Source organism: Phaenicophaeus curvirostris, chromosome 1, assembly GCF_032191515.1.
Source record: "Phaenicophaeus curvirostris isolate KB17595 chromosome 1, BPBGC_Pcur_1.0, whole genome shotgun sequence".
NCBI lineage: Eukaryota > Metazoa > Chordata > Aves > Cuculiformes > Cuculidae > Phaenicophaeus > Phaenicophaeus curvirostris.
The window spans coordinates 83,480,331-83,502,586 of NC_091392.1; the positions used below are offsets into that span (position 1 = coordinate 83,480,331).

The 22,256-nt window shown below is 51.9% G+C and overlaps 2 protein-coding genes across 2 annotated transcripts; both read right to left on the bottom strand.

The window, feature by feature from the left end:
- Positions 1–1,069: 1,069 nt before the first annotated feature.
- On the bottom strand, positions 1,070–12,293 carry ENO2 (enolase 2). Its single transcript, XM_069865539.1, has 12 exons — positions 12,135–12,293; positions 8,662–8,753; positions 8,014–8,109; positions 7,676–7,734; positions 6,604–6,673; positions 6,298–6,431; positions 5,418–5,640; positions 4,762–4,959; positions 4,438–4,639; positions 3,807–3,915; positions 3,611–3,669; positions 1,070–2,029 (listed from the first exon to the last, which is right to left on the bottom strand). The coding sequence occupies exons 2-12, from the start codon at positions 8,744–8,746 to the stop codon at positions 1,960–1,962; spliced, it is 1,305 nt and encodes a 434-aa protein (XP_069721640.1). The 5' UTR covers positions 8,747–8,753; positions 12,135–12,293; the 3' UTR covers positions 1,070–1,959.
- A 180-nt stretch (positions 12,294–12,473) lies between these two features.
- On the bottom strand, positions 12,474–20,145 carry LRRC23 (leucine rich repeat containing 23). The gene is made up of 7 exons (XM_069866072.1): positions 20,005–20,145; positions 19,548–19,660; positions 17,877–18,130; positions 17,658–17,788; positions 13,874–14,010; positions 13,085–13,307; positions 12,474–12,841 (listed from the first exon to the last, which is right to left on the bottom strand). Exons 1-7 carry the CDS (start codon positions 20,143–20,145, stop codon positions 12,803–12,805), a joined length of 1,038 nt encoding a protein of 345 aa, XP_069722173.1. The 3' UTR covers positions 12,474–12,802.
- Positions 20,146–22,256: the final 2,111 nt, after the last annotated feature.

Consider the following 22,256-nt stretch of genomic DNA (forward strand, 5'->3'; position numbering starts at 1 on the left):
TTCAGTATCCACTAGCAATCCCCGAGAAACCTGTCCTGCCTCTAGCCTTGCATTCTCCCTCCTGCCCTCTTTTCTGTTCTGGGTATGTGCGCCATAACCTTTGTCTTCTCTTCTTGAACTTACTCCCCTTTCTATACTATTTAGTAAAGAATCAGCAGTGCAATGCCAGTGTTCTAAAGCGTTGTCTTCCAATTTTAAAGCCTGTAACAGGACACAGTTGAAGGGGCTTGCTGAGCAACCTCAGTCGTTACTGTTGCTTGTAACAAAAGACAAGGTAGTGTGACTTAAGCAATGGTCTGGAAACCCTCGTGAGGTGGGGCAGGAGGTCTGCAGAACCTCAGTGTGCCTGACTACACAGAGGGGCTCCTGACATGAACTGGTAACAGTGAACAAGGTGGGTTTGCCATTTATTCTCCGTCATGGCTTGGGTCAGATCTCTCTCAGTGGCATCCTGCAGCCTCCTGCCTTTGTTGGAGTCTGTCCAAAATAACGCTATTGAGGAGGTGCTGGGGTTTGCTGGCACTCAGCCTGCTGGGGCACCGACTGCTTTTCCCAAGTACTGCTGTGTTTCCTTGTGGAACAAGATGGAGCTGAGAGAGCCTGACATCCCACCTACCCACCATTCACTGTTCTGCAAGCCCGTTTTGGGGAAAGAGGATCTGCTTTTTCTCTTCAAAGACTTGCAGTTCCAATGTACCATCACTTGGCTTCAGTGGGTAGCTGGCCTGTGGCTGACTCTGAAGTCTTTACATCATAGGAGGGCACAATTAAAATCCCTGCACAGCAAATCTTCATGCGACATGGTTTGGCGGAGAAGGTGGGGACAATTCCCACCATCCCATCTGCCTTTCCCTCCATGTTCCCCTGCTGGGTGGCCAACAGAGCAGTCTGGATATGGGACAAGGTTGTGAAAGAAGGCGGGGGTAACAGAGTTTTCTTTCTCTTGGTGGTCCCCTCTGCTTACATTGGTTACTTTTCTACATGAGCCTCTCCTGCTTAGATGGAAAAATGTCCCCATTTCCCAAACACTGGCATGTAGGGAGAGAAACATCAGGCCAAGCCGGGCAACTCAGGTGTGAAATACATTTTAATTGAGATTAGGGATCTGTAGTTTATCTGTTGCTCAGCTGAGCATGGGCTGTCCAGAAGGTGAGGCAGACATTATGAGCAGAAAAGAGGGTGAAGGAGTGCAAGAGGGAAGGAAACAGAGAGAAAAACATCACGAGAAGCAAATGAGAGCATGGGTTGGTTTACGGATGTGTTTTAATTTATCGCCCCACAGTACTACGTGCTGACCTGGAGACTGACAGCACACGCACACGCACACCCGGTGAGGGACAGCAGTGCACTTCAACGCTAAGATGCTGGCAAGCACAGCCCAACACAGCACGGCACTCAGAGTGGAAGGAGGGGACGCTTGGGTCCCACCAGGGCTCAGCGCAAACACACACTTGGGGCACAAGGATGCTGTAGGCCAGTACACATACACCTACACACATGCACAACGAGAGCGAGCCACCAGCGACACTCATCCGAACATAGCTACAGGTGCGACACTTCTCCAAACACACCATAGGCTCACATATTCTCCAAGCACATTATGTTCACTGCACGTGCTTCAGCGTACAAGGGAAACACACTGGGTAGCACGGTCCTGCAGCCTAACCCGTGAACACAGTGGCTCAGACGTGGCCCTGCACAAGAAACAAAAGACACACAATGCCTAGATCCAGAAATGCTTATGACCCCAAAGCATGGGAGAGGGTGTAGGCCACCCTCTCATCTTTCACCTGGGTACATCTAGCTGGGGACACCTGAACTCGAGAGGGTTTGAGGTGAGAGGGGATCGAGTGGCGGAGGAGGGAGAAAGAGCAAAAAAGGGAGCAGTGGAAGGAAGGGGGCTTCAGAGTCTGTGAGGTGGGAAAGAGCAGCAAGGTGACTGTGTCCTGGGGATGATGTTCAAAGAACACTTGGGTTGCGAAAGTTGTGTCCAGCAAAGCGTGCTTCATCGCCAAGCTCTTCCTCAATCCTGCAGGAAAGAGAGAGACAGCACATATCAGGTCCTTGCTGTGAGGGAGCATCACAGGACAATCAGGGAATCAGGCCCAGCCAGCATGGGTTCATGAAAGGCAGGTCCTGCTTAACCAACCTGATCTCCTACAACCAGGTGGCCCACCAAGACGATGTGGGAAAGGCTGTGTTGTCTACCTAGACTTTAGTAAAGCATTTGACACTGTCTCCCACAGCATTCTCCTGGAGAAGCTGGCGGATCATGACCTGGACAGGTGTACTCTTTGCTGGGTAAAAAACTGGCTGGATGGCTGAGCCCAGAGAATTGTGGCCAATAGAGCTAAATACAGTTGGTGGCCAGTCACAAGTGGTGTTCCTCAGGGCTTGGTGTCAGGGCTAGTCTTGTTAATATCTTTATTAATTTTCTGGATGTGGGGATTGAGTGCTCCCTCAGTGAGTTTGCATATGACACCAAATTGGCTGGGAATGTCGATCTGCTGGAGGGTAGCAAGGCTCTGCAGAGGGATCTGGACAGGCTGGGTTGATGGGCTGAGGTCAGTTGTATGAGGTTTAACAAGGCCGAGTGCTGGGTCCTGCACTTCAGTCACAACAACCCCATGCAATGATGCATGCTTGGGGAAGAGTGGCTGGAAAGCTGCCTGGTGGAAAAGGACTTGATACAGCCATCTGAACATGAGCCACCTGTGGCCCAGGTGGCCAAGAAGCCAACAGCATCCTGGCTTGCATCAGAAATGGTGTGGCCAGCAAGACCCCTTGTACTCAGCACTGGTGAGACTGCATCTTAAATCCTGTGTTCAGTTTTGGGGCCCTCACTACAAGAAGGACATTGAGGTCCTGGAGCATGTCCAGAGAAGAGCAACGAGGCTGGTGAAGGGGCTGGAGCACAAGTCCCTTGTGCGGCTGAGGGAACTGGGGTTGTTTAGCTTGGAGAAGAGGAGGCTGAGGGGAGACCTTATTGCTGTCTACAAGTGCCTGAAACTAAGTTGTGGTGAGGCAGGTGCTGGTCTCTTCTCCCAGAGAACTAGCAATAGGATGAAAGGAAATGGTTTCAAGTTGCACCAGAGGAGGTTTAGACTGGTTATTAGGAAAAATTTCTTTACTGAAAGAGAGATGAAGCATTGGCACAGGCTGCCCAGGGAAGTGGTGGAGTCTCCATCCCTGGATGTGTTCAAGAAGTGTGTAGACATGGTACTTTGGGACATGGTTTTATCTACACGGTGGTGTTGGGCTCACAGTTGACTGGATGATCTTAGAGGTCTTTGCCAACCTTAATGACTCTATGATCAGAGGCACCAGGGTGCCAGATCAGCCAGGGTGCATTGGCCAGCAAGCTGACATGGGCTGGAGGAGCTCATCTCCTGCCAGCTGTTTTGCCTGTGGGGCTGCACTCTCATGCCAAGAAGGAGGGAATAAGTCTGCTCCAGAAACCTCCCTGGGATTCCCTACTTTTATCTCTGTGCTTTTTCTTCATAACAATTTCCCCACAAGTTCCTTCTACTGTTGGGCTTCCATATTCTCCCACCCCAATTAGTCACTCCCCAATTCTCTCTTCTGTTCTCCCATCCCTGAAGCCCCTTACCTCATGAGCTGGTTGTATTTAGCCAGGCGTTCAGACCTGCAGGGAGCACCCGTCTTTATCTGTAAAGCATTCCCCAAAACAAACACTGTAAGACACTGTTATAACTTGCACCAGTTTCCCATGGTGGGGCAAGGGTTCTGCCTTCACACCCCTTTGCTTTTCCTCCAGGCCTGTGTGTGGCCTGGGTCTCACCTACCTGCCCAGTACACAGTCCTACGACAAGATCAGCAATGAAGGTGTCTTCGGTCTCCCCGGATCGGTGGCTCACCATCACGCCCCAGCCATTCTCTTGGGCCAACTTGCAGCTGCAGGAGCAAGAAACACAGTCAGTAGTGCCTGCTCCTATAATCACCGCCTGCACAGAGTGTGACCTAGGCACCTTTTCCCCCGACCCTCAGCATCCTATGTTCTGGTAGAGACAAAAATTTATTCATTCACTGGGTAGTGTGACACCCTGCTCTGATTCTCTACAACTACCTGAAAGGAGGTTGTGGAGAGGAGGGAGCTGGCCTCTTCTCCCAAGTGACAGGGGACAGGATGAGAGGGAATGGCCTCAAGCTCTGCCAGGGGAAGTTCAGGCTGGATATTAGGAAAAAATATTTCACAGAACGGGTCACTGGGCACTGGCATAGGCTGCCCAGGGAGGTGGTTGAGTCACCTTCCCTGGAGGTGTTTAAGGGACGGGTGGATGAGGTGCTGAGGGGCATGGTTTAGTGATTGATAGGAATGGTTGGACTCGATGATCCAGTGGGTCTTTTCAAACCTAGTAATTCTATGATTCTATGATTTAACCCTTTTGCAGGACAAGGACAGCATTCTGGACTCACGCTTGGATGGCCTCTGTGACAGATCCAATCTGGTTGACTTTGAGCAAGAGGCAGTTGCAGGCCTTCTCTTCGACAGCTCGCTCGATGCGCTTTGGGTTTGTCACTGTCAGGTCATCTCCCACTATCTGAATCCCCACATTGGCCGTGAACTTGGACCAGGCCTCCCAGTCATCTTGATCAAAGGGATCCTCAATGGAGACCACTGAAGGGACAACAGGAGAGACACGAGTCAAAGGTGCCTTGCTTCCCACCCCACAGAGGGGATGCACCTGTTAAGTATGTAACATCAGGACTGGTTCCCAACTGCTAAGCACAGAAGCTCACCTGGATAGTCACGTACAAAGCTTTGGTAGAGGTCGCCAAGCTCATCTGCATAAATGTAGCGGCTTGGGTCATCTGGGGACTTGAAGTCCAGGTCATATTTGCCATCACGGTAGAACTCGGAGGCTGCCACATCCATACCGATGACAATCTTGTCTGTGTAGCCTGCCTTGTCGATAGCTTCCTTGAGGAGCTCCAGAGCTGGGAGGAAGAGGGTTTAAATCAGAGCCCATGCAGACAGCTCTGCCTTTCAGAGGGAACCTCTCATGGAGAGGGACATGAAAGCCACTGAGAGTATGATGGTCTGATGGGAGAGGTAGAAGGGAGCTTAAAGTGCAACAGAAACATGCCAAGGAGCTGTGGAGGACGTATCCAAAGGGCGAGAGAGAATTAAAATACAATCCCACAGCTCAGTGGCAAGTGGGGAGAAGGCCTTGGAAAAGTCTGTACACTCATGAAAGGTTTGTATGGAAAGGCTGTGACAGATCAAGGCCCCCTCAAAGAGAAGGAGATTAGAAAACATGGCCTAACACAGGGGATCGATGACACTGAGGCATGATGTTTTGAACCAACGTTTAGGGAATGCTGTGAGCTGGATGTAGGAAGGTCCTGGTCACAGCCTTGCAGGCTGGGTTGCCCCATCTTTGTGGGGCTCTCACCTTCACTGTTCTCCAGGATGTTGGGGGCAAAGCCTCCTTCGTCACCCACATTGGTAGCATCTTTGCCATACTTGTCCTTGATGACGCTCTTGAGGTTGTGATACACTTCAGCCCCAATGCGCATGGCATCGCGGAAGCTTTCAGCTCCCACGGGTAGGATCATGAACTCCTGCATGGCCAGCTTGTTGCCTGCATGGGATCCCCCATTGATCACGTTGAAAGCCTGGAAGAGTCCGTGTGAAGAGAATCAGAGCTGAAGGAAACGATCTTGGCACCACCTAGAGGAGGCTCTCAGAGAAGCCACCATGCCCGTTCATGCCACATCCCACAGGGTGACATAGCACATCAGCTACAATGCACCAGACAAAAAGCACGTACGGCCTGGTGTCTTCCTTCCAACAGTGGCTCAAAGCAAATTGTTGGAAAGGACTTTCCCACCTCTTTCCCTCTCAGAGATCTCCTGAGCTGTGTGTGTTTATCTGTGCTGTCTTTATCAGCAATGCTACATCAAATCTCCCTTCCAGGACTTTTCTCCTTGACCCCAAGAAAATTTTAGCATCCACAACATGTTTCATGAAAGAGTTTCATAGGGCAGCTAGCCTTGGTGTGAAAACCCACATTCCCTTGTTTTGAACTGTACCCCAGATGGTTCACGATGCCCTTTTGAAATCCTCACTCAACCCCCACCACAACCTCTGCGGTATCCTCCTCAGGCCTCTCTTTTCCAGACAGATTTGCTTTGGTTTGCTTCCTTGACAAGTGCAGGTGCGCTCTGCTGACATTTCAACCCTGTATTCCCTTCTTTTCTCCCTCCCAACACACCCTTGGAAGTTTCTTTTGGAGATTCGGAAGGTGGGTATCAAGGATGGAGGAGTCTTACTGGCACAGGAAGGATGAGATCAGAGTTGCCGGCCAGATCAGCAATGTGCCGGTACAGGGGGACATCCTTCTCTGCAGCTCCTGCCTTGCACACGGCCAGTGAAACTCCCAGGATAGCGTTGGCTCCAAACTTGGCTGTGGGCAAAACCAAGGAGGAGTTAGGCTTCTCAGGCACCAACCTCCTTCCCCGCAGCTCCCCTTGCCAGCCCAGTCTTGGGGGTCTCCACAGCTCTGACACTGCCCCCACTCTGGCCCTCCAGCCTCCCATGCTCTTTACTTCCCAAGCCAAAAAAGAAGAACGAATTACATTTGTTCTCTGTGCCGTCCATCTCAAGCATCAGATTGTCTATCTTCTCTTGATCCACCACGGAGAGGCCCTGCACAAAAGAAATAGTTCCTGAGAGAGGGAGGTTGAGAAGAGCCATTGGCTCTGGTGCGCAAGAAAGGAGTTGATGGAAAAGCTGGGTCTACGGGGACCTTTTTTAGCTTGTGGGGGAACATAACACACACAAAGCTCTAGCAATCAGTGCCTTGGTCAAGTTAGGTAAGCACGGTGATGTTGCTGCAGCGCAGTGTAGATGTAGCCACAGCAGAGAGGAAATCGGCTGCAGCCCACCAAGGCCACACATTGCTGGGACACAGGACTCCCGTGGGGATTTATCCAGCCTTTTGGCAGCTTCCAGGGAGCTTTGTGGTGCTGTGGCCATACAGAAGCTAGGCAGAACAACAGCACATGCTAAACCTCAAGCAAGCACATGTAGACTGGATGGAGCCACCCCTAGGAGCGAGGTGGAGAGCAGGACTAAGCCCAACACAGGCAGCCCTCCACCAGCCTGGGTATGTTTTAGGGGTGGAGAGAGCTGGGCTCTCAGCCAGAGCCCCTGATGTGGTGTAACATGTGGCTTCAGCTCAGCTCTCCTTGGAGCAGGCTCCAGGTCTTCAAGTATAAACAGGCTGCAGAGGTGACACCACCACTCCGCAAGGCTGTGCTGTGGGTGCAGCCAGACCTTGCACAGTGTGATCATTGCTTGTCACACCGTGAATTCTGGGTGGGATGAATGGGTGTGAGGCCACAGACATGTGGATGAGGTTCAGTGCGTGAGGAGGAGCACATCAGAAAGAGGGAGAGAGCTACACAGGGAGCATCGAGGGGACTAGTCAGGTGGTAGAGGACCAGGTAGCGTTAAATCCTTTCCACTGAGAGAAAAAATCACTGTGGAAACACACACAGGCATGGAGGGCAGGAGGAGTACACCCAGGTTCACAGAGAGCATCACTATGTCTGCATAGTGAGGTGAAGAGAGGCAGAAACACAGATCGGGGAACAGAGACAGACCAGAGAAAGTTTTGGACAAGAGAGAACAAAGAGAAATCCTTACAGAGCCCACGAGAGCTGGGGCGACAGTGCTGTTGATATGATCCACGGCCTGCAGGACCCCTAAAGAAGGGAAGAGACAGAGAAAGAGAGAGAGAGAGAGAGAGGTTGAGGCAAAGAAGAGGGTGGAAAGAGGAAGGGACAGGACCGATAGACTGAGAGGGAGACAGCAAGGGAAGATCGAGGCCTGATCTTTCACTTTATGCTAAATCTGTGCCTCTGTGGTCTCCCTGAAAACAGTGGGACACACCTACATCACGCCAGCAGATAAGTGGTACCCTCTGGTGGAACCCCATATACAGGAAGCCCCAGGGATGGTGTGAGGAACAGCGATCTCCTCACCTTTTCCAAGGAAACGTGACTTGTCATTGTCTCGCAGCTCCAGCGCTTCGTAGATACCAGTGGATGCACCGCTGGGGACCGCTGCTCGAAACATGCCTGGGAAACAGCAAAACACAGGTGTGAGGCAAGGAGAGGGTGAAAAGGAGAGAAAGCCCTCAGGCACCTGCTTCTGTCCTGCTTTTGAGGGAAAGGATGTGGCAACCACTTGTGCAAATGGATGGCTCTGCTGGCTGGCTGCACATGACTGGTCTTCTCAGAGGTGGAGCATCTCTCAGAAGTGGAGCAGCTTCCTCCCCCTCAGACTGAGGCAGGGTTTCTGCCTTGGTGAAGAGGGAAGAGACTGGTGAGATGCCTGCTCTGACCCCTCAGCCTACCGAGTTCTAGGCCCAGCGCAGATGCAGCTCCTCCAGTTGAGACATTGGTGCATGTACATGTCGCTGTCGCTTCCTCATTTGCCTGGAATGTGTGTGAAGTTGCTGAGCACATGCACAATCAGAGTTTTTTTGTCTTGCCTCTTTCCCTGGCTTGCTCTCTGCCAGAGGTTCACTGGAGAAGACTCTCCATGCTCTTGGCAGAGTGTGCCATCCAGCGCCAGCTCTGCCAGGGTGGGCTGGAATTCTCTTCCATCTCTGGTCCTCACCCACATACCTTTGTGTGTGTACAGGTCCACCTCAACGGTGGGGTTCCCACGGGAGTCCAGGATCTCGCGGGCATGGATCCGCTCGACTGCCATGGTGACTCTGTGGAGAGGAAAGGGCAGGATACATTCAGCTCTGAGAGACCCCAGGTCGTGGTGCTCACCCTTCTAATGTCTAGATAAAGCACCAAGAGAAAGAAGGGAGACCAAGAGAGAGCGACCTTAGGAGCTGGAGCTAAAACTATTGGCTTAAAGAAATTTAGAAAATGCTACTAAAACCCGGACCCCCCCAAATGTGGGAATCCATCCACATTTTGTCTAGGAACTGATTATCTATTTGAATTTATTCTGTCCCTTTGCTGCAGACGACAAACTGGGAGCTGAGCTGTTTCCTCTCCCCGTGCCAGGGCTGAGCCTTGCTCCATCTCCGAACTCCTGACACAAGCCTGGCTGGCAGAGACAGGAGGATGCCACCGGACCCCTAGGCAGCAGAGAGGGAGGGATCCTGGCACCCAGGATGGGGCACCAGCTCCCAGCGTCTCCCTTCTCCTTGCCGGGGGGAAAGGATGGTCCCTGCCAGCGTCGGGCAAGCGCGTGGCCACTGTGTCTGTGTGCGGCGGGCAGGAAGCCAGCCGAGCAGTGGCCGCAGAGCCATGCAGAGCAGGGCATGAATGGCCTGGAGGACCCTCAGCCCCTTTCCAACCCATGGCAGGATGAGCTGCCCCAGCCCAGCTCCCACAGCCCGCGGCTGAGCATCCCACTCAGCTTTCCCATCTCCCGCCAAGAGCCGCCAGCCCAGGCTGTGCTGAGGCGACAGGAGCGCGCAGGAGGCCAGCAGACAGAGGAGCCATTTTGCTGAAGGCAGAGGTGCCTTCTGACATGGGAGAGAGGGCTCGGAAGGGAGGGAGGGATGGAAGGAGCATGGCCCTGTACAAACACAGGGACTGGGTCCGGCTTCCAACCCTGCTCCTGACACGGCGAAATGGATGGGACCAGGAGGCGTCTCTGTAGCATGAGAAGGGATGAGGAAACCTGTAATTTTGGATGCACCTTTTAAAACCTGAAGCAGAAAACAGGCTGCTGGGTGAAGACGGCTCTTTGAAGGAGGTTCTCTTGCTGAAGTTTGCTCCCTAGGGGGTCCAGAATAACTTGTGTCCCACTCTGTATTCCCTCAGTTGTGGGGTCACGCAGTTCCGAGAAGCTGCATCCCCCCAGAGGCAGCAGCAGCCAGGCACCTGTCACCTCATGGCCTCACCAAATTTTCCTCCCCTGGCTCCCACAAACGAAGTTGTGGAGAGGAGGGTGCTGGCCTCTTCTCCCAAGTGACAGGGGACAGGACGAGAGGGAATGACCTCAAGCTCTGCCAGGGGCGGTTTAGGCTGAACATTAGGAAAAAATTTTCACAGAAAGGGTCATTGGGCACTGGAACAGGCTGCCCAGGGAAGGGGTTGAGTCACCTTCCCTGGAGGTGTTTAAGGCACAAGTGGACAAGGCACTGAGGGGCATGATTTAGTGATTGATAGGAATGGTTGGACTCGATGATCCAGTGGGTCTTTTCCAACCTGGTGGTTCTATGATTCTATGATTTATCCCTGAGCAGAGCAGAACCACTGAGAAGCTCAGTGCAGAAGCCAGGCTGGGGTAAACAGAGGGAAGCGGGCATTTTGCCCCAGGCAGAACCACGCTGTGGTGCGTGTGAGCATCTGGCAGGGGTACGGCCAGCACAGGGGCTGAGCATGGGGCAGGGGGATGCTGCAAAGAGCACATCACAGCACTGAGCAGAGCTAAGAAGCAGCTGGTTGCCTCTCAGCCCCGTTGCCTCGGCTGGAGCAGGAGCTGCCCATACTGGGGAGTTTCAGTCAGCAGCACCAAGGCTCTGTGCAGCCTGCGTGAGGCCCTCCGCCGTGTCCATCTGGGCTGGGATCCCCCATCAGTCGCTTTGGCAGTGCTCCTCACTCCATCTGGCACACGCCGCGGGAACTTCCTCCAGAGCCGTGCCCATGCCGCTGCGAGCTTCCTTTGCAGCAGGGCCAGCTCGGGGCCATGCCCCAGCAGCCTCCACAGGGCAGAGGGGAACAGGACCCCATTAACGTGGTCTTCGACAGCAAGACCTGTGCCAGATGCCGTACCTCTCTGCTCATGTGGTCACGTTACCCACGTCCGCTTGCCCCTGCTGGAGCTGGGTCTGAGGAAGCCAAATGACAAGCCTTGCCTACCCTGCACCGTTACTCACTTGATCTCCTCTCTAGTCCTTCACGCCGCTTTCTCCATTTGTGTTGCTGCCCCATTTGCCCTCCTTTGAACAGTGCAAAGAACCATCCTGAAATCCCTAGCATCATCAGCACTGTCCTGAAAGGAGGTCAGAGGCGGATAAGCCGGGATAAGGGATTGGGATGGAGCCATAGCCGGGAGCCCATAGCCCACAGCAGGGAGGAGAGAGGAGCCAGGCTGGAGGCTGGGCAGCCTCCCTCGAACAGGGGCTGAGCAGGACACCTGGGGAGACTGGCAGCGCCTCGTGGCACTGCCCGTCACCAGGGCATCGTTTGTGCTGCAGCAATTCCCCCTCCCTGCCAGGCAGGCCAGCATGGTGGAGACCTTTCCCCCAAGCCACTGCCACGAGTCCCTGTGCTGCTGCAATTCCCAGGGCTGGGCACTGCACCGGGAAGCCCGCACTGCTGCAGCGTTGTGGCTGATGCAGCTATTGCTTGCCTGTCACATCCTTCCCCCCCCCCGCTGCCCCCTCCCGCTGTGTGCTGGGGGGCTGTGCAGAGAAGACAACACCCCCTCTCCTCTCTCCCTCCCTCTCTCCATCCCTCCCTCTCTCCATCCCTCCCTCTCCCTGGGACCCGGCTGAGCGCCTGTGTTGATGTCAACACCTCGGGAGCCTGGGGGGCTGCTCTGCTCTGCTCTGAAGCTGGGTCCTTACCCCAACGCTGAGCTTTACCTACTCCCCACCACCCCCCTCTGCTCCCCCAGGGAAAGCCCCATCCCGCAGCACCTCCAGGCAGTGCCCTTGGGACCACCGCCAAGCCCTGAAGGTTGCCCCCCCTCCTGCGATATCATAGAATCACTAGGTTGGGAAGGACCCACAGGATCATCGAGTTCAACCATTCCTACCAGTCACTAAACCATGCCCCTCAGCGCCTCGTCCACCCGTCCTTTAAACCCCTCCAGGGAAGGTGACTCAACCACCTCCCTGGGCAGCCTCTGCCAGTGCCCACTAGGTTCACGTCTGAATTGATGCTCGCCAGGGCGAGGGAAGGAAGGGCTGCCTGGAAAGAAAAGTGAGAAGGGTGGAGGTGAGGAGAAAAGAGGTGGAAGGAGCAGGAGGAAGAAGTGAGGGGAGTTTAGTTCTGGTGATGCCGCTCGCCGAGGTCCTTCTCCGTGGGGACCCCGAAGTGCGTGTGGAGTTCGGAGAGCACGGGGTGGGGAGCAGAAACACGCGAGCTGTCGGAGGGGATGCTGGCCGTGGGGAGACACTTACCTTCCGAGGGCAGGGGTGAACGGGAGACTGAGAAAGTGCTGGTAGAAAGGAGAGAGGACGGAGCTGAGGAGGGATGCAGGACCTCAAGGGGAGATGATGTGTCCTCTAAGCCAACGGCTGCAGCAGCAGCAGGATGGAGACGCCCCTGATAGGGCCGGGACGGCAGCATGTGACCCAGAGCTGCGATGAGTCAGGATTTAGCACAGCTTTGCAAACAGCACGTAGAGGATGGAGAGGGAACGAGAGAGAGACAGGCAGGGGATAGACACAGACAGATGAGGGTGAGAGCGCCAGGGAATAGCAGTGGGTGCGCAGGATAAACAATTCCAGTCGTTCCAGGCTCATTAATTATTTTTATTCAAATCACTAAATCTTGTAGGATTTTGGGGAGCTGTAAATCAAACTACAGAACCTGTAACTCCCTCCTTTCCCTTTTCCTTCTCGAGCCTACTGAGGACAGAGCATATGAGTGCAGTGACTGTGAAAACACTGCGGTAGCTCAGGGCGGCTTTCAGGATCAGTGTGGGTTGCCCTCCTCCTTCCTCCAGGGACAAAGTGAGGTAAAGGTAGCTCTGGTACATATCAGCTCTTTCTTTCCCAGCTGCACATGTGGGGGAAGGCATCTCCAAATCTTGACTGGCTGTGGGAACAGGTATTAAACCCTGTGGTCACTCTGTCGCATCACCCTCGAGAGATTCTTCCATTTCCTGAAGAAGGAAAGCAGGAGAAATTCTGATGGTGGGGTGAGGAATGGCAGTAGGGTTGTGTGATGCTGGCCATCACCATCAGGTTGTGAAGCCCAGCCTCTGTTGCAGGCTCCTCTGCCCTTGGGGCTCACCTCCCTCGCCCTTCTCCTCATGTAATCTAGAGGAGGAGAGGCTTGATCAGCATGTTTGATCCTCTCTCTTTCCCTTGACTTCCATTTCCTCCCTCTGCCACGCTCCTCTCACCTTTTCTTCTTCCTGCCTTTTCTGACGGATTTCGTTTGCCTCTGCCTGCTCCTCTTCCTCAAACAGCTCCTTGTCAAGTCGCTGCAGGTGTGGCAGCAGGACCAGGACTTCCAGCCGGTAATTAGGTTCATCAGAGCATGGATTTTCCATCAGCACCAGTGCCTGCAGCATGGGGAGGACCTGCAGCTTTGCCACCTCCTGGAGGCTACTGATTCCATTGTTCCTGAAGAAGAGGAAGCACAGAGAGAAGAGGAAAGAGACATATGCAAATAGTGATGCCCCTTTGGAACAGTAAGCTGACAAGACAGACAAAGGAAAATTTAGCAGCATGACAGACCATAGACCTAAGACCACAGATGTGTCATCTAAGATCCAGATCTGTCTGCAGCTCCCCAGACTGAGCGACAAAAAGGACATCTCTGGATTTCTCTGGGGTCAAACAGTCTGTGGAATTGTGTGATATCGACGTTGCCCTGTATGGCAAAGGCCAAGAAGTAAAGGGCGTTTGCAGTCATGGGCAGGACACAGGGAACGCACTTAGATGGGTCCAGATGAATTATGGCAAGGAACAAAAAGTATGAGGTGGGGTGTGAGAGCGACTAGAGAGGCAGATCTTTTCTGAGAAGCCCAGGAAAGGCCTTGACTGTTGAAGTCCTAGACAGTAAAGATCAACCCATCCCCATCAGGTCTTTTAACTTCCAAAGAAACAAGGGAAATCCCAAAGATCTAAATGGGAATACAGTCTGATGAAGCAGTCTCTAGTCCCAGCGCAAAGCAGGGAGGACCAACCGTAGATTCAGGTACTGCAGGCACTTCATGCTGCTACAGAATCCATCCAGGGTCTCGAGCTGGTTGTCGCGCAGGTGCAGAGTAGTCAGCTGTTCGAGCACCTCAAGGCCTTCAAGACTCCGAATGGTATTCTGAGCCTGAGCACCAGGGAGGCAGGAAAAGGGGGATACACAGGAGAGGGAACAGCAGTTATTTCTGGCCTTTAATGCTCTTTCTACTCCTCAGACTCCTTACCACTCACAATACAGCCTTCTCTGATGCTAGATCAGGTTGCTCAGGTTCTTGGCTGAATGGATTCTAAATATTCAGATTCAAGGACCAAAAAGTTTGCAGCCCAGGACATGTTTGGCCTTCTGGGCTGTGAGCGCACATTGCTGGCTTTTGTTGAGCTTCTCATCAACCAGCACCCCCAAGTCCTTCTCTGCCAAGAATTCTCCTCTTTTACTCCTCTAGGAGCAGAAGCAGGCTCCATATTCCCGAGAGAGGATGCAGGGGGTGGGAGTTGATGGTTGGATTAATGTTAAGCTTTTCCAGGTATAATTCTAATCCATCCACAGGTGCACCTTCTTGCAGCAAATCTGAACAGACTGTATGGCAGGAAGAACACATCCTCTCAGTTCAAAATTCCCCATCATTGAATTTCATTCACTTCACTCTGATGTGAATTACGAGATGGAGAAATACAAAGCTCGGTATATCAGCAATCGTTTCACAGCGGGATTTGGGCTGCAGGAGACCACTAGATGTCTCCTGCCCAAGCCCAACCTCCTTTCGGTGCCAGCAGGTCAGGCTGCTCACTACCTTGTGCAGCCCAGTTTGGAACATCCCTGGTAAGTACAAACTCCCCACCACATTCCGCAGCCCCAGCAGGGCTTCTCTTGCAACTGTGGCTCGGGGCTGCAGTCTCTGAGGGTGCAGATACCTGGATGGGAAAGAGGAGAGAGGTGCCGTTGTTCTCTCTGCTCCTTGTTGTTATCCAGGCAGTGATGTGGCCAATGCTTGAGGGTAATAAAAAGGGTCACAGGCTGAACCGGTGGGACAGGTGAACAGTTTAGGACAAGGTCATTCAAGAAAAGGACATTTTGTAGAAAAGGAGGACTCTTAACGGAAACTGGACAAGGGAAGTCAGGACCCACTGGGCCACATAAAGAGGGTAATACAAAAACGAAAAGGGGAAAGTTGGTGATTTAGTGAAGGTTGCGAACATATTTAACAACCAGGAAGGATGAGGACATTGTAACTCAGAGGAAATCAGGAGCTGGAGTGGGAAATAGGGAGAAGAGCTCACAGACCACTGGTCTGTAAAATGAACAGTAGCCTCCCATCACTCTTACTTTCTTAATCACTTCAGCATGAATAGTTTGAACAGCACTGGCCCTGCAATCTCTAACAGGACAGTGCAGAATGGATTTTTTTTATCAGGATTGCGTTTTTTTCCCCCAAATAAAAAACCCCACCATTCCATATTATACTTTAAATTATCACATTGTCACCTCACCTTAGATACCAGTTCTTCACACAGATGTGATATCACCATTTCTTACGGAAAGCTACTATAACATGTTCCACATGATTCCCTCTCCCCTTCCCGCATACCTGCCCTTTCTCTAGCCAACCTTTGTCACTGCCACTGCACAATGACCAGGAACCAACACTGCCGTGCTGACAGCAGTGATCCTCAAACCAATACAAGTGCCTCATAGCACACAGCCAGCTTGTGCTCTTCCTGATAGTAGGCAGAACATTTTTAATGCTGAATTTCATCTGCAGCTGTGTCATACATTCACCAAATTCGGTTCAGGTCCTTTAAATTGAACCCTTTTTCTCGAAACCTGTCCTTGAGGCCACAATTTTGTCTACCCACGGCTCAAGCAATGCTAAAATCTTTGTATGGAAAACAAAGCCATACTGGGAAAGATATCCCTGCAAATTGATTTAGAGAGCAGGTGGATATGGGAGACAAACTCAAGCCTCAAAGGTTCCTGATAAATGAGTCAGTTGTTCCAGTTTTAATATTCACATCTTGCAATTTGCCGACTTTGTATATGCAGCTCAGAAATTACTCAAACACGCCAGGAACCTTCTTTAAATATAGATGCAGCGTTTGGTTTGCTCCAATCGTTCACCGAAGTGACTGGTTTTACTTCGAAATTCCGTGTTATACCTAGTGACTTGTACACTTCATCCCCTCTTCCAGCACCTCCAGCCCTAAAATCTCAGTTTTCTACCAGAAAACTGCAGACAATCTCAGCATGCAACCTCCCCAGTGTTTTCTGCCAGGGAGTCTTGATGAAAAGAAAAAGTACAGCTATTCAAAGCCTTTATCATCTTTAATTGTTTTTTAAGAGGCAGTGACTCAGGACACCTATCCTCTCTTCGCAAGCTGTAACACTGTGTGACGCATGGGACTAAGCTATACATACTTTTTTCACTTGAGTCTCTGGGAGTAAACATTCCCTGATGTGATTGTTTCTAGCACTAGGAAATTGCTTCTCCTACCTTAGTTTCACTGTGATGTTCAATTACTTTCTTTTTTTTTTTTTCCAACTTAAGGTGTGAATCACATAATTGTGCTGGTTTTAAACCAGTATTTGATGAGGCCCATCAGAGAGGAGAAAGAGGCATCACCTCTTCATGTCACCCAGAGCAAACCTGTTGCTTTCCCCACTGACCTATGGGGGAGAGAGGACACAGAGAACACCAGCTTGCATTAACACTGCCAGAAAAGAACACCGCTCTCCTGTAGGAGGCCTGGAGGGGAGAACTCCATGCACTGTACACTGCCAACTCCTCTGCTCTCTGCAGAGGAATTACTGGTCTATGGCTACTTCCTCCACACTATCTGGTAAGACAAGGTAGAAGGAGCTATCGCAAAGAAGTGCTTTTGTTTCTTTATCTCTCTGAAATCTGTTCTTCTCTGGGGCTGAGAATCATAGAATCATAGAATCATAGAATCATTTGGTTTGGAAAGGACCTTAAGGATCATCCAGTTCCAACCCCCCTGCCATGGGCAGGGACACCTCCCACTGGATCAGGCTGCCCAAGGCCCCATCCAACCTGGCCTTGAACACCTCCAGGCATGGGGCAGACACAGCTTCCCTGGGCAACCTGTGCCAGGGCCTCACCACCTTCATAGTGAAGAAGTTTTTCCTTATGTCTAGTCTAAATCTGCCCCTCTCCGATTTAAAGCCATTCCCCCTCATCCTATCACTCCATGCCTTTGTAAACAGTCCCACACCAGCTTTCCAGTAGCCCCTTTCCAGTAGTGGAAAGTCGCTATAAGATAGCTCTTGGAGCCTGATCTCATACTGGAGGTGTTCCAGCCCTCTGATTATACTTATAGCCTTCCTCTGGACCCGTTCCAACAGTTCCATATCCTTCTTACATTGAGGATTCCAGAACTGGACACAATCCTCCAGGTGAGGTCTCACAAGAGAGGAACAGAGGGGCAGAATTCCCTCCCTCGCCCTGCTGGCCACATTTCTTTGGATGCAGCCCAGGACATGTTTGGCCTTCTGGGCTGTGAGCGCACATTGCTGGCTCATGTTGAGCTTCTTATCAATCAGCACCCCCAAGTCTTTCTCTGCAGGGCTGCTCCCAATCACATCATCCAGCATCCTGTATTGAAACTGCGGATTGCCCCGACCCAGGCGTAGGGAAGATTGAACTGAACAGGCTAGCACAAAAATGATGCTGCTTTGAAGGGAAAACCTCCTCCCACTGATGGGAGGTGCCAGGCTCTGCGGTGGCTCTGTCCCACTCCCCTAGCTGGCTGTTCCCTTACCAGATAGAGGTTCTTGAGCTTGGGAAGATTGAGCCCTGCTGTGCTCTTGAGCAAGTTTCCCCGCAGCTCCAGGATTTGCAGGCTGAACAATTGGCCGTGACTCAGGCCCAGTGCTGTCTGGATTTTATTTTCTGAGTGACAGAGGGGAAGAAACAACGAGAGAATTAATCCCCCGCAAAGAGAGCATCGTACAGAATGAAGAGAGGTGGTGTGGATCACCTTTCAGGCTGAGGTTGGCTAAGCGGGGGTGAGTAATGCCCTCCATATCCTTGATGCGGTTGCGAGCAAAGCTGATGATCTGCAGGTAGGGCAGCTCCTGCATGCAGGCACTGGTAAGCAGATTCCCATCCACCTTCAACCAAAGCAGGTGGGTTAGGTTGCTCAGTGGAGACAAATCACGTAGCTTGTTCTCTGACAAATCCACATATCGCAGGTGAATGAAGCATTTGAGGAGGCTGATATCTGTCAAGTCCCTGTGGGAGAGAGGGTGTGAATAAAACGTGCCTCATATTCCTCCCTGCTACCATCTTTCATTTTGCTTCTCTCCACTACTGGAGGAGGGCATCCTCCTCTCCCTCTTCCCTGCTGTCCTAGGAAGGCTTGCTGGAGAGAAGGAGGAAAAAGGCAGGCGATAGGGACAGGATAATTAGTCCATAAACAAGGCTGAATGTTAAGATTGGGTATGATTTCCTGGCATAGGGAGTACTTATTCCCATCGAATTGTACCTGTCAGGAGAGGGTAGAAACAGAGCAGAAAAGTGGGTAAGTTTAGGGGGGTGGGTCTGTTAGACCCACTTTGGATTGCATTTTGCTAGTGGGAAAAAGCTGGTTGAGATACCTATGAAGCTGCTGAAAGACACAGTCTTACTGAGGCCTGACAGTTAGGTCTAGAGCTACTGATGGGGCTGAGGCTCCAAACTGTCCCCAGGCCTTCATGGTGCTGTTACCCGAGAGGACAAGATGAATGTATTTTGTACCTTGTTTACCTCATTTATCTTCTACGAACATGCTAATATCTGCCCAGAGGTGCAGACACTTACTGTCTTCTATAAACATCCGTGCCTCTGCTCAGGGATGTAGATGTCTTAAGAAAATCATAAACGCAGTAGTTAATTGACTCAGGGTTGGAAACATGGGTTGAAACAAGGAAAGAGCTATCAGATAGGGAGAATTTATAATTGCTTAAGGATTACATGACTAAGGATGTGGAAAGGAAATAAGTAGTTTTGTGTTAAAGTAGAACTGTGTAATGCAATGAATATATGCATTGGATAGGTGCAACAATTGTATTAGCTGGGCAGGATTTTAAGCATTAGTTCATCCAAAGGTTCATCAGCCCTTGGGGTCTTCAGGAGGTGTGCTAGTTTTGTGGAAGACCTTCCACCTACCACCCTGCATGGAATAATAGCAGTGTCTCCTCTCTAAACAAAAAAACCCCTTTGTTTTGCCCAGGGGAGGGGGGGAGGGTATTGTTTTCAGGTAACAGCACTGTCCTTACAAGTGCCTGCTTTCAAGGTTAGCAGTTAACAGGAGAGATGCTTAGGGATATTTCTCAAAGTGTCTTTGGGGAGGTCACCCTGTCCGGGAGACAGTCCAGATGGATGGACAAGCCCCCCTCAGTCTGAGGGGACACTGATGTTCCCAACAGTGTGGCTATGGAGGAGGCAATTGCTGGCTCAGGGCTGAGGAGGGACAGGCTGTGCTGAGCCTCAGACTGGAAGTCAGAGAGCTGGGGCAGAGACTGGAACTCAGACATCCAGAGAACATAGCCTGGAAATGCTCCTATCCTACAGGACCAGACACCACCAGCCTCTTGGTGTGGCTGCTCCGTGCCTACACCCCAGCCTGGGGAGGGGACGCTTTCTAGCGGGTTGGGTGCTGCACACTCACTTGGATTTGGCCTCAAATTTCACATAAGCGTGGGCCAGGCCGTTCCCGGTCTTAGAGAGGAGAGAGAGGCCCTCCTTCAGCACTTCCTCCGTCAGGGGACACGGGGCCGGCTCCTGGGAGAGAATCATAGAATGATTTGGGTTGGAAGGGACCTTAAAGCCCATTCAGTTCCACCCCTCCTGCCATGGGCAGGGACACCTCCCACTGGATCAGGCTGCTTAAAGCCTCCTCCAACCCGGCCTTGAAGACCTCCAGGGATGGGGCAGCCACGGCTTCCTTGGGCAACCGGTTCCGGTGCCTCCCCACCCTCACAGGAAAACATCATTTCCTCCTAAGATCTAACCTAAATCTCCCCTCTTCTAATTTAAAAAGAAGGAGAATTTTACTAAAGAAGGAGACAGCGGGATGCCAGCGCTGGCCCAACCACAGCCAGCGGGGGGTGGGGCCTCTCCCTCACCTGCTCCTCCTCCTTCTGCTCCGACAGTGCTTCCTCCTCCTCCTCCACCTTCTCCTCCTCCTCCCCCCTCTCCTCCTCCTCTTCCTTCCCTTGCCCCTCGTCGGGGCTGTACTCGCTCCCCTCTGGCTCCTCGTCCCCCATGCTCCGAGGCCGGTCCCTGCCCGCTCCGCCTCGGGGACGCGCGGCGCCGCTGCCATGGCAACTGCGGGGTTGGGGGTGGGGAGGAGCGGGCTCATCCCTTTCGCCCCGGCCCGTGTGGAGGTCATGGTGCAAGGTCATGCGATCCTAGAATGGATCCTAGAATGGGTGGGAAGGGACCTCAAAGCCCATCCAGTTCCAACTCCCCTGCCACGGGCAGGGACACCTCCCACAGGATCAGGCTGCCCAAGGCCCCATCCAACCTGGCCTTGAACACCTCCAGGGATGGGGCAGCCAACAACTTCCCTGGGAAACCTGTGCCAGCACCTCACTGCCCTCACAGGAAAACAGTTTTTCTGCATATCTCATCTAGATTTCCTCTCTTTCAGCTTAAAACTGTTCCCTCTCATCCTGTCCTCATGAGGTTCAACAAGGCCTAGTGCAAGATCCTAAACCCGGGTTGGAGCAAAATGGGGGATGATGTGATTGAGAGCAGCCCTGCAGAGAAGGATTTGGCGGTGCTAGTCGGTGAGAAGCTCAACATGAGCCAGCAACATGCACTTGCAGCCCAGAAAGCCAAACATGTCCTGGGCTGCACCAAAGAAGTGTGGCCAGCAGGGTGAGGAAGGGGATTCTGCCTCTCTATTCCTCTCTTGTGAGACCTCATCTGGAATACTGTGTCCAGTTCTGGAATCCTCAACATAAGAAGGATATGGGGCTGTTGGAACGGGTCCAGAGGAGGACTACAAAGAGGATCAGAGGGTTGAAGCACCTCCCGTATGAGGCTGAGAGAGTTGAGGTTGTTCTGTCTGGAGAAGAGGAGGCTCTGAAAAGACCTTATAGCGACCTTCCAGTGCCTGAAGGAGATACTGGAAAGCTGGGGAGGTACTGTTTACAAAAGCTTGTAGTGATAGTACGACAGGGAATGTATATAAACTGGAGAGGGGCGGATTTAGACTAGACATAAGGAGGAATTTCTTCACTATGAGAGTGGTGAGGCCCTGGCACAGGTTGCCTGGGGAAGTTGTGTCTGCCCCATCCCTGGAGGTGTTCAAGGCCAGGTTGGATGGGGCCTTGGGCAGCCTGATCCAGTGGGAGGTGTCCCTGCCCATGGCAAGGGGGTTAGAACTGGATGATCTTTAAGATGCCTTCCAAACTGAACTGTTTTATGAGTCTGTGATTCTATCCCTGAAGTCCCTGATGCAGAGTCCCTCCCCAGCTTTCCTGTATCCCCTTTCAGTACTGGAAGACTGCTATAAGGTCTCCCCAGCGAGAGACAGCTCCAAGTTTTCCATGTGGGATTCAATACTACAAATAACAATCCATACCTCTTAAAAAACAATTAAAGATGATTAAGGCTTTGAGAAGCCAGGTGGTTTCTTTTCTTTTCATCAAGATTCCCTGGCAGAAAGCACTGAGGAGGTTGCTTGCTGAAATTGTCTGCAATTTGCTGGTAGAAAACAGATTTTAGGGCTGGAGGTGCTGGAAGAGGGGATGAGGCACACAAGTCACTGGATGCAACACAGAATTTCAAAGCAAAACCAGTCACTTCAATGACTCTTCTCCAGGCTGAACAACCCCAGCTGTCTCAGCCTATTCTCACAGGGCAGGTGCTCCAGTCCTTGGATCTTCTTCATGGTCTGCTGTTGGCACCCTAACAGATCCATGTCCCTCCTGTGCTGAGTCCTGTCAGCTCTGAGTAGCCCCCTCTACCCCCTGAAAAGAGGCTTCCCATATTCCACGGGCGATGTTCCTGTTAGTGCATCCCGTTGCTCACGCTCCATTTCCCACAGCAAGGCGGGCGCTGCAGATAGGTCATTCATCGGGCATCCAAGATCCTCACAGTGTCTTTTCTCCTCATTCTCCCAGCAGACTATTTGTGTTGGCTTGCAGCTCTCACTGCAAACCTTGTCATTTTTGGTATTTAATTCCACATGGAAATGTTGGAGTGTGTCTCACCTTCATAGGGGCAGTGTTTTGTTCCCTCCAATTGTTCACTGAAGTGACTGGTTTTACTTTGAAATTCTGTATTACATCCAGTGACTTGTACACCTCATCCCCTCTTCCAGCACCTTCAGCCCTAAAATCTCAGTTTTTCACCAGAAAATTGCAGA

What these genes read in the sequence shown, in the direction of transcription:
- LRRC23 (XM_069866072.1), bottom strand. Translation starts at nt 20,145, where the DNA reads ATGGGGGACGAGGAGCCAGAGGGGAGCGAGTACAGCCCCGACGAGGGG. An exon ending in AAATTTGAGGCCAAATCCAA is followed by an intron (nt 18,131 to 19,547) that starts GTGAGTGTGCAG and finishes TCTCTCCCACAG; the next exon opens with GGACTTGACAGATATCAGCC. An exon ending in AGCCAACCTCAGCCTGAAAG is followed by an intron (nt 17,789 to 17,876) that starts GTGATCCACACC and finishes TCTGTCACTCAG; the next exon opens with AAAATAAAATCCAGACAGCA.
- ENO2 (XM_069865539.1), bottom strand. Translation starts at nt 8,746, where the DNA reads ATGGCAGTCGAGCGGATCCATGCCCGCGAGATCCTGGACTCCCGTGGG. An exon ending in ATCTCATCCTTCCTGTGCCA is followed by an intron (nt 5,641 to 6,297) that starts GTAAGACTCCTC and finishes GGACTCTTCCAG; the next exon opens with GCTTTCAACGTGATCAATGG. An exon ending in CATCCTGGAGAACAGTGAAG is followed by an intron (nt 4,960 to 5,417) that starts GTGAGAGCCCCA and finishes TCTTCCTCCCAG; the next exon opens with CTCTGGAGCTCCTCAAGGAA.